The sequence below is a fragment of the Budorcas taxicolor genome, chromosome 11 (assembly GCF_023091745.1).
Source record: "Budorcas taxicolor isolate Tak-1 chromosome 11, Takin1.1, whole genome shotgun sequence".
Classification (NCBI taxonomy): Eukaryota; Metazoa; Chordata; class Mammalia; order Artiodactyla; family Bovidae; genus Budorcas; species Budorcas taxicolor.
Window position 1 is genome coordinate 73,350,689 of NC_068920.1, and position 11,562 is coordinate 73,362,250.

General features: G+C 50.1%; 1 protein-coding gene across 1 annotated transcript; it reads left to right on the top strand.

Moving 5' to 3' along the window:
- Positions 1-6,311: 6,311 nt before the first annotated feature.
- CD207 (CD207 molecule) lies at positions 6,312-10,385 on the top strand. The gene is made up of 6 exons (XM_052649746.1): positions 6,312-6,387; positions 6,474-6,590; positions 7,929-8,303; positions 8,863-9,014; positions 9,635-9,753; positions 10,235-10,385. Exons 1-6 carry the CDS (start codon positions 6,312-6,314, stop codon positions 10,383-10,385), a joined length of 990 nt encoding a protein of 329 aa, XP_052505706.1.
- Positions 10,386-11,562: the final 1,177 nt, after the last annotated feature.

Here is an 11,562-nt window from a genome sequence, read left to right on the forward strand (position 1 = left end):
CTTCAGTATTCTTGGGTTTCCCTGGTGGCTTAGATGGTAAAGAATCCGCCTGTAATGTGGGAGACCTGGGTTCGATCCTTGGGTTGGGAAGATTCCCTGGAGGAGGGCATGGCAGCCCACTCCAGTATTCTTGCCTGGAGAATCCCCTACAGTCCATGGGGTCTCAAAGAGTTGGACACAACTGAGCGACTAAGCACACTTTCTTTCTTTTGTATGATCTTTGATTCTCTGTATAAATTAATTGTCCATATATGTGTAGTTTATTCTGGTCTCTCATTTCTGTTTCATTGATCTATGTATCTGTTTTCCTTCTAGTAACATGATAGCTCATTTCTTTTTAGTGCTGAATAATATTTCATTGTTTAGAAGTGCCACAGTTTATTTACCTACTATTTATTTATTATCACCCACTGAAAGCCTTAGACCTTTCATCCACATGTCAAGTACCAGACTCTATCTCTTAAACTTCAGGGATAAATACCAAACTTTCTGAATGGTTCTATTAAGACCACCCTAACTTAATAGAGAGAGGAAGCTTGGTAAGTACAATAATGGCCACAAAAATGCCCACATCCCAATCCCAGAAACAGGAAGTATATTAAGTCACATGGTAAAGTGAAGTTAAGGCTGCTAATGAGCTGGCGTTGGGAATCCCCTGGCGGTCTGGTGATTAGAACTTGGCGTTTTCACTGCCGAGGCTGTGGGCTCAGTCTCTGGTTGGGGAACTAAGATCCTGCAAGCGTGCTGCATGCCCCAGATAAACATAATAAAAAATAAGCTGGCTTTAAGACAAGGAGACCATCCTGGATTATCTAAGTGGTCCCAGTGTAGGAGGCCTTAGAAGTGGAAACAGGAGACAGAAGACTCAATGTCAGAGTAATGAACTGAGATAAAAACTCAACCTGCCAGTGGATGCTGGCTCTGAGCCAAGCATTGTAGGGGTTGAGAAGGAGGCATAGTTTCCCAAAGGAGGGGGAACTAACTCTTTGTATCAGAAATGGAGATGGGAAGAATGCTGGGGAAAAGACATAGGAGCTGTCTATATATACTATACAAGTATATAATATTGTATATAAATATATAAGTATATAAATATCCCTATATAAATATATAAATATTATATAAATACATACACAGTTACAGTTGGATATCACTATGGATATAGAATAGGGTTTCTTAGGTGGTGCTAGTGGTAAAGAACCCGCCTGCCAATGCTAGACACATGAGACTCGGGTTCGATCTCTAGGTCAGGAAGATCCCCTGGAGGAGGAAAGGGCAACCCACTCCAGTACTCTTGCCTGGAGAATTCCATGTACAGAGGAGCTTGGCGGGCTACAGTCCGTGGGGTTGTAAAAGAGTTGGAAACAACTTAGTGACTAAAAAACAGCAACAACAACATGGATATAGATGTAAATGAATATATACATACATGTAGATATGAAGAATGAGCTGTGTTTATAGCCATTTTTATTTCCTGTATGGTAGATAATTTTTTTCCTTCTTGCTCACCTGGTTGATTTTCTATAATGAGTACCATTAAAAAAGAATTAAAAGATACAAAAATAAGATTTGCATACTTTTCCCCAAGGGCCCTTTATAGCTTTCCTGCCATGAATTTGCCCTTCTCACTTTGGGGTAGTTGAGAGCAGGCTTCTCTGCCTGGAACACAGTCATCCTTCCCAGCAGCCAGGCTGCTCGCCTATACCCATTCCACATCGTTTATGATGGTGCCAGAGGGAACTGCCCGCTTACTGAGGCCTAGCCATGGCCACTGTGCCAGAGAAACAGTGCCGTCACCCAATGTTCTAAAAGAGAGGAGCTCATTCCCAGGGTCAGGGGGAGCTGGGGAGGCCCTGTGCCATGTCTGCAGCCACTTTCAGTCTTGAGAGACTCTTCCCTTCTCCCTGGGATGATGGATGCTGTGTTTTCCCAATAGAAGCACTGCTTTTGAGGACAGGGTCCATGGCTGGCTCTCTCCTTGTAGCTGGTGCAGAGCAGGCATTCTAGGGGACAGGATGGATGAGGGCCCCCCTTCCATTTCTTTCTTCTTGGTTTCTGTGTCCCATCCCCTGTTCCCAGGGCACATGTCCAGAGGATGGCATGACATCCTTTGGCATCTGGGATCTGCTGGTCAAATCCCTCATCACATGACATGCAGGAGTCCCCTGTGAAGCCTGTGGAGCGGTCTGCTCAGCTGTTGTAACCATCTGCCTTCTCATTTCGTTCTCCCCGCTCCTCCACCCCTCCCCTATTCCCCCATCCCCTCTCCCTGGTTTTTTGTCCATTCTGTGCCTTGGATGGAAGGACTCGGATCACCACGCCTTGGAGATGACTGTCAGCACTGCTGGGACATGTCAAATGGCCCGAGTCTCTTTTCCACTCCCATTGATTATGCCCACAGTGCACCTCCATGCACAAGGAGAGTCCCAACCAGAGAAGGAGAAAGTGATCAGACTGTGTCCTTCCTCCATTTTTATCCAGAGGTCTTAGAACCCTGGGAGCACGGCAGTGGGGAAACAGAAAGTGAGCACCGACCTCCTGCCTCTCATCACTGTAGAGATTTTTGGTTGCTCTAGACCTGACCCAAAGCTCCTCCTCTGTTTGGAAGAGCAGGGATCTCCTGAGTGTCCAGGAGAACAGCCCTCCTTCCTGGCTGGAAATTGAGGCTGGGACACCTGCCTTCTGCTTCGTCTTTTCTCCTCCTCTTTTCTCCTCTGGGCTGTCAAGCCAGGAGAGACTTAGGGCACCCAGGGAGACTTCAGGAAATACCTATGGATAAGCATGGTTAGAGGAAGGTAGCTCGTGATCCGCATCTTCCCTGCAAAATGGGAAATGAAACTCCTCATGGCCAAAGCTTTTACAGAAATTGTCTCTGAAACCCCAGAGGGCCCACAGAATTGTGGTTGCTTCTTGCCCAGCTTCCTCATGCTGGATCAGCCTTTTGTCCAGTGATCAGCAGAACATCTACCTGCAGCTTCCATTTCCATCACTTGAGTAGATGCCCCCAATCCCAGTCCCCTCTCCTGCACTGAGCCCTGTCTTGGCAAGGCTTCCAGACCCTTTCCTGGGGCCACTGGGAGGGCACGTGGGCATTCCATCGATCGCTAATGCTACATACCAGCAGGGGTTGGAGGAAAATCAACTTTTCAACAGAGAGGGAAAGGGTCAGACATTCTCAAGTGTTCTGTGGCAGCTGCTCTCTCTCAAGTGCCTCGGAAGGAGACCAGGACCCCCAGCGCGCTTTCTACCAGGGTCTTGAGTAACCTGGATTCCTCTGCATCTCCAGGCCCTGGGGTGAGGATGTGGGGCCAGGAACCAGGAGAAGAAAGGCTGAGGTGACTCTGGGATTAGACTGGGGAACAAGTGGGAGAACCCAGAAACAGAACATTCTCACTCCTGCTGAGCCCTGGTAGAACCGAGGCTCTTAACTAGATGAGCAACTTTAAGAGAGTGGGCATGGTTATCACTGTCCAGAGACTGGCAGGGAGTTAGCTAACATCAAAGCTTAGAGCAGACAGTAGGGCAGGCCTGGATGCTACTTGGAGAGGGAGGAAATGAAACAGAATGAAAGGGACACTATCCTGTGACTCAGCTTCCTTCCCAGCACTTGGAAAGTATGGTGTGGAGTCCTCTGTGGTTCCCTCAACTGGTCAGAGAAACAGCTCCTGTTTGAGGCCGACTCAGCCTGCAAAGGGAGCTGCAAGGGGCCTATAAGTGCAATGAACAAGTCAGACAGGGAGGTGGGATCCTCTCAGATATCAAAGGCATCAGAAGCCCCTGCAAGTAGAGTTATTTCCTTGGTCCCGATCGTTTAGCCTCCAACCTTGGTCCCTGACACCAACCTGTTCTCCAACTCCACTGGCTCAGAGTCAGCGGGGCCAGGTCAGCTTTCTAGTCCTGTGGCTGGAGTTGTTAGGCATATTTGGATAAGATTTAAAATCACTCTTGATTCATGCTTTTACCGTTGGAGGCTGTAGAAACATGCAGTGGCTTCCAAGAGACAGATTCCAGTCCACAGGCTGGAATTTCAGAGTTGAGTCATGGTTAGCCATCACCTGTTCCATTCATCTCTCTTTCATGCATCCATCCATCTTCTACCCATCCATCTACCCACCCACCCATCCTTTCATACATCCATTTTCTATCCATCCATCCATCCATCCAATTATCTGAACTTCCTTCCTCTTCTCTTTCCCTTCCTCTCTTCCCTCCTCTCTTTTCTATCTTCCAGGAAGTATTTGTTTAGAATATGTTTAGTACCAGGGCTTCCCTGGTGGCTCAGAGGTTAAAGCATCTGCCTGCAATGTGGGAGACCTGGGGTCAGTCCCTGGGTCGGGAAGATCCCCTGGAGGAGGAAATGGCAATCCACTCCAGTATTCTTGCCTGGAGAATCCCATGGACAGAGGAGCTTGGTGGGCTACAGTCCACGGGTCGCAGAGTCGGACATGGCTGAGCGACTTCACTTTCTTTCTTTCTCAGATTTGGCAGACCTCTTCAAAGTATGAGAGGCTTCCCAGAAGAAAACTTAGTCCCTCAGAGACAGACACCAAATCAGCTGCTGTCTGCCCTGAGCATCTCCCATGAAGGAAAGAACAGCTCCTGGTCTGATGTTGCTGATCCTCTCCACTTTGTCTGAGACCCTCACAAGTGCAGGAAGCAGAGAGGAGAACCCAACTCTTACATGTACATTTGAATCTCAAGTCCCAATTTATAAAGGGATACTGGCTTCCCAGGTGGCACTAGTGGCAAAGAACCTGCCTGCCAACGCAGGAGATTTAAGAGAGGCCGGTTCAATCCCTAGATCAAGAAGATCCCCTGGAGGAGGACATAGCAACCCACCCCAGTATGCTTGCCTGGAGAATCCCATGGACAAAGGAGCCTGGCAGGCTGTAGTGCATAGGGTCGCACAGAGTTGGACATGACTGAAGCAACTTGGCACATGTCACCTAAGATGCCTTGACAACAGAAAGTTGAACATTTTATTGCAGTGGTCTCCTTACTGGTCTCCCTGCTTCCAGACCCCCACACCCTGGTCTCTGCTTCCAACCGTAGTCAGAGTGATCTTTCTTTAATGTTCCTGTCCTTGTCTCTCTACTGCCTAAAGTCCTTCACTGGCTCCACATCACCCATAAGCCAGAGTTAAAGCTCTTTAACATGACCCAAAAGGGCCTTTATGATCTGACCCCAAGTGCCCCCTTAGCCCATGCCCTCCCCACTCTAGCCATATACTTTACACTCTAACAGTGCCAAACCACTTACAACTCACCAGGCACACCATACTTCCGAATATGCTAATCTCTCTCCTTGGAACTTCTTACCATTACTCCAGTCTCTGTGCTTCCTTTGATTTGTGCATATCTTCTATCATTAAGCTCATCACCCGGTGTGTGCGTGCATGTTCATTTGTGTCCGACTCTTTGTGACCCTGTGGACCACAGCCCGCCAGGCTCCTCTGTCCATGGGATTCTCCAGGCAAGGATGTTGGAGTGAGCTGCAATGCCCTCCTCCTGGGGATCTCCCTGACCCAGTGATCGACCCGCATCTCTGGTGTCTCTTCCATTGCCGGCAGATTCTTTACCACTGAGCCACATGGGAAGTATTGTCATTCATTAGCTCAGGTCTTTCTTTTCCGGCTTCTCTGGTGGCAGAGACAGTAAAGAATCTGCCTGCAGTGCAGGAGACCCGGGTTTGATCTCTGCATCAGGAAGATCCCTGGAGAAGGGAATAGCAATCCACTCAAGTGTTCTTGCCTGGAGAATTCCATGGATAGAGGAGCCTGGCGGCCTATAGTTCGTGGGTTCCCAAAGAGTAGGACATGACTGAGTAACTGACACTTTCACCTTTTTTTCTACCAGACAGAATCAAAGGGAAACAGAACTCAGAGAGGAAGGAGGAAAATGACACAGGATGAAGACAGGTGAACTGTTTGAGTGTAAGGGCCATGAGTTATTCAGCTTTGCGTCTCAGTCCTGGTACAGTGCCAGCTACACCGAAGGCACTCAACATCTATTTGTGAGGTGAAAGGATGGCTGGCTGGATGATGGATGAGGGCCATCTTATAAGAGGGAAAGCTTAGCCTGAGGACAAGATGGTTAAAGTGTCCATGTAACAGATACCCAGAGAAAATGATGGCCTCTTCTTGAAAAGTCAGACTTCTGAGGAGCGGACCGAGCTGCAGCCTAGGACAGGCAAGGTACCTAAGCCAGGAATGGGGAACTTTGGGATGACACAGTGAACTCCGGGGGTCACTTCCCTTTTCATCTAGATAAAAGGTCTTTGGGGAGACAGCTGGCTGGGAGCACCTGTGCAGGATGAAGGCTGCCGACAGCGAGGTCGCCGACGCGCACTTCAGGGTGGACAAGCAGAACGTCTCCCTCTGGCCCCCAGGCAAGCGTCAGCCTCTGCTCAGGGATCTGTGGCCAAGCTTGCAGTTGGCTGCTCCCTCACCAAACGCTCTCCTCTGCTTCCTGCAGACCCTCCTCCCAAGACGTGTCCGTCCCGGGTTCTGGGGAGACTCCTCACGGTCCGCGCTGTGGTCGTCTTCCTGACGCTGGTCACGGTCACCTCTGTCCTGCTGCAGGCCATTCTCTGTAAGTCCCCAGCTTTGATCTGGGCTCGGTCTTTCCCCAAGGCCAGGGGCCCTTCCCCTCTCTGGTGGGCTCTCCCTCCTCTTGCTTCTTCATGTGTCTTGTTTCCCCATCTTTCCATGTGCAGTCAGAGAGTCCGCAGTAAGACCAGCCGCTTCTTCTCCTTCCTTTCCGGTTCCGGGGAGGGGTTCCTGACTGGGGTCAGCATGCCTGTGCTCAAGGGTGTGCTCTTTCTTCCCAGGGAGTGTTCATCCCATCTTCATCCTGGGTCACTTTTCTCCTTCATCTCTGAGCTCTGTGTCCCTTTGATTCAGAGCCTTGTGGGGAACCCCCAACAGTGAGCATAATGATTGTAGCTTCATCCCCAACTGACTAGGCCAGGTTAGGGTTAGGGAGCACCTCCCTCCACCCCACGAGGCCCTTCCATGCTCTCTTCACTCTCCCGCTCCCACAAAGATCATGCGAAGGGAGGTGCCCTACTTCTTCACTGGATGTGTGGTTTATCTTTCCTCTTCTTCCTGCTTCGCCAAGCCTGCTTGGCCTCTGCTGCTAGTAGAAGCTTCTTTCTCTCATTAGGTCTCCAGATAGCAGACAGAGGGAACTTCTGTCTGCTCCCTTCAAGGCCCCAGGACACATTTGGACTTGGACTTGGAGGCTCGGAGTAGAATCTCCCCTGCTTTGAGCCCACTGGTATACTTTTGGTTTCTTCTGTGGCCTGAGCCTGTAGCCTGAGCAGACAGTGACAGCGGGTCGGACAGGGAAGGGGAGAAGTGGTTTCATAATTCTCCCTTCTTGTTTTCTCTGGAGAGGAAATCACTTCCAGACAAGAAGTCTGCATGGTTGGCCCCTCTGATGGCCATGAGGGACCTGTGGGCAGTCATGGGGGGGACGTTCTTCCCTAGCTGATGGGCTCTGTGGGGATCTCTGGAAAGAGAGGGCTGGGAGTCAAGTGATGGGCCCAGCGTGGCATGGGAAGGATGACAAGGGGGTGACTGAAGGCATCTCTTTACCAAATGTGCCCTGAACATGCAAAGGAAATATAGGACTGGATTCTAATCCCCTCTTCTGCTTACCTATGAGCCTCAAACAGAGATCTCATGATTTACCAATCTTTGCATGATCTGCATCTATCAGAGTCCCTGGCACATGGAAGGTGTCCATTCTGTGTTTGTTGAATGAATACATTATGACTGAATAGAGGGTAGGCAACTGCTCCTTGGGCTGGGTCCTTGGGAAGCTTGATCCCATACCTTCCCTCCCCTTCCTTTCATCACCCTGGCAACACCCCCCTCCAGTCCCTGAGGGTCCCTGCAGCTGACCTCTTGACTTTCTCAAATTCAGATCCCTGGTTTATGGGCACAATATCAGATGTCAAGACCAACGCCCAGTTGCTAAAAGGTCGTGTGGACAACATCAGCTCCCTGAGTTCTGAGATCAAGAGGAACAGAGGTGCCCTGGTGGCAGTGGGCTTTCAGGTCCAGATGGTGAATGCCAGCTTGGACCGCATAAGCTCTCAGATCCGGAGGTTGGAAACAGGCTTGAAGGAAGCCAGTGTGCAGCTGCAGGTGCTAACAAGTAGTTGGGAAGCAGTCGATGAGTTAAATGCCCAAATTCCAGGGCTAAAACAAGATTTGGATAAAGCCAGTGCTTTAAATGCAAAGGTCCGGGAACTCCAGAGCGGTTTGGAGAGTATCAGCAAATTGCTTCAACAGCAAAGTAAGTGACTCAGAAAAGAGCGTTGCAAGTTGGCCAGTGGCCCGTGGGACCATATTAACCTCAGGCATGATGCCATTGGGCTGGTGTGTGTGGAGGAAAGCATGGGCATGGCTGGAAAGTTAAGAAGAGAGAGCTCAGCACTGGAGTTGGGGAGGACTTGGGGGCTGTTCAGGAGAGAAGGGACCAGGGACCAGCTGGGGCTCCCACACCAAGCCACAGAATACGAAGACATTACGGAGTCTCTCTGTCTGGGTCCAAACCTCACCATTTTCCAGCAGTTCCTGCCTAGAGCTCAGGGGCTCAGACACTTGTGATGGTCAATGGAGAGACAGATTCTTGATTCATCCTCTCTCACTCTCCCTTCCCTGAGCCCAGAGACTCTACCAATCTCAGACTTTCAGGATCTCAGGGAGTATCCCCAAGCTCCTACACAAGGACCAAAGGACCCAAGAGCCCAGCCCCATTCACTCTATTTCTGGGATCCTGCTCAAATACTCCCACCCAGCCAGCACCAGAGAAAGCAGGAGCACCAGCGTTCACATTTCACCCTTGTTCCCAGATGACATTCTCCAGGTGGTTTCTCAAGGCTGGAAGTACTTCAGGGGGCACTTCTATTACTTTTCTCAAATCTCGAAGACCTGGTACAGTGCCCAGCAGATGTGTATATCGAGGGACTCCCACCTGACCTCAGTGACCTCAGAGCGTGAACAGGTGAGTGCTGTCCCGTGGGTGCTAGGAAGGGGGTATATTGGTAGCTGTATCAGGCAGGATGGGCAATATGATGCTTCAGTGACAAATATTCCCAAATATCAGTAATTCTTCACAATTACTTCTCACTTACACACTACATGTCCAACAAGGGCCAGCAAGGAGTTTTGCTCATTGTGGCTACTTAAGGGCTTAGGCCAGAGGAGATTTCATATCAACATACGCTTCCACAATTGCTGAGGTAAGAAAGGGGAACATGGTACATTGTATGCTGGGTCTTAAAGCCTGGAAACAACACATTTCATTGGCCAAACAAATGACGCAGTATTTGTAGCTTTAAAGAGGGCAGGGTAGTGCAACCTTTCCATGTGCCCAGAAAAATAGAAATATTTGTGAATAGCATTAATGACACCATCTAGCCCAAGAAGTCCTCTTCCTGGTGAGACAGAATATTAAACAAGCTCCTTTCATCTTAAGTGGGCCAGCAGAGCTGGCAGAGTCAGAGTCAGGATGGAGTCCCAACCCTGCGTCTGTGGGTTCAGGGGCTGTGGCTGGGGATGGGTGAAGATGCCCAGAGAGACAGATGCTCCGACGCCTCATCTCCGCCTACTGTCTTCCTGTAGGAGTTCCTCTACAGGACAGCAGGCGGACTTCCCTACTGGATCGGCCTGACCAAAGCAGGAAGTGAGGGGGACTGGCACTGGGTGGATGGCACTCCGTTCAACAAGGTCCAGAGTGAGAAGTAAGTCCTGAGAAGCCTCTGTCCCAGGCTGACTTTCTTGGGCTGGGTCCGGGGCACGAAGAGTTGGGGGAGAGTCCCATTGGCTGCAGAGATTGCCATCCTTCCTGTCCTTGATCAGCAGGAGCATTGACTAGAGATCTAGCTGATCTCTGCCACTGATTGGCTGGGGAGCTGGGGACAAATCCACGGCTACTCCATGCCCTCTGGGGTTTGGCAGCATGGCCATCCACTCAGCCTTGGCAGGGACCTCATTCTAAATCTAGGTCTTTGCACTGTGGGTTCCTATAGGGCCTTGAGAGTGGGCGGGCTGTGTGGCCCTAAGTTGGGGGGAGATTGCAGGCTCAGAGGTTGATGGATAACTGGTCCCCTTCCTCTCAGGCAAGGAAAAATTTGCAACCCTACCACCCCAGACCGAAACTGGGGTTGAAGTCTCTCATTCACTCACTGGAAATGCATTTTGCTTTGTTTTTCCCCTCGGTAGGTTCTGGATTCCAGGCGAGCCCAACAACTATGGGAACAATGAACACTGCGTCAACCTAAAGATATCCTCACTGCGGTCATGGAATGATGCCTCCTGTGACAATACATTTCCTTTTATCTGTAAGCGATCCTATAAACCATCAGAACCATGACCGGACTGGCCCCTGTGCTAGCACTTTAAGCTCCAGTGCTCATTGAATTCAAGGAAATGCTCCTCTCTCCTTTGTCCTCCAAGGTGATTTTGAACCTTAATTTTTCATGCTTTAAAATTGTCCTGAAGGCATCCCAGAGTCCATCTACCTTGGCTGGGAATTCTCTGGCCCTGCAGTGGATATCCTTTCCACTTCAGCTTCAAAGGCAGATGAAGTGGAAAGGATATCTTGGGTTGAAATGCAGAGGTGAGGGTGGAGAGAATGAGAAGTTTGCACTGCCCCAGTGAGATGGACCAGGATACACCATCTAGGGCAGCACCTTGGAGGGGTCTGTCCCTTTGGAGAAGCCTCAGCTTTACTGTGTGAAATTTGTGTACGACCACCCGAGATTCTCTGGAGACCGAGATCAACTCATTTCCAGTTGATACCCCAGAATTCCCAGTTGCTTTCCTAAGGGTTCTCAGTGGAAGAGCTCTGCTCTTGGTAGGCCCTGTTCATGCCATCTACCCGTGGTCCCCTTCATCCTTATCCTCTGAGACCTGAGCCCCTTCCTCCCTGGGATAGGCTTGACTGGTTCAGGTCAGAGGCTTGATGGAAATGTGTCTCTGCAGACCTAGACCAGTATCCAAGTGCTTCTCCCGACCCATCACTTGCTGGGTGCTCCTCCCCAGGTCCCAGTCTGTCTGCGCAGCTCCTCTGCCTTGTTCCCTGGGCCTCCTCTTTCTTCTGCATCTCCTCTCTTCCCAGGGGTGAGGGGAAGCGGCCTTCAGTAGAGAGGGCACCTCAGCTTCATTAGAATAAAATGCTGCCTGGGAACAGGCCACTCTCATTTTCTTCCTGGGGGTACAGGTGGATGTGTGGGGTGGAGGGAACATTTGCTCCACTGGATATGAAGTTCTGGGGTGTCCTCAGGAAACAGTTAGGGGTTCAAATAACAGTCAGAAAGTCCCTGCCCTGGAAATGCCATAAAACATGAGCAGTACTTATTTTTTATTTTTGCTGAAATGCATCCGAATAGGACTGCAGTGTCTGGCGTGTCACCACCTTCTGGGTGGTCTTGCTTCTTAGATATTCTCAGACCAGCTTCTGTTCTCTGGGTTTGCACTGGACGGGGAGATGCGTCAGGTCTCCCATTCTTCACAGAGGCCCTGATCACAGCCATCAGGTCCAAATCTGC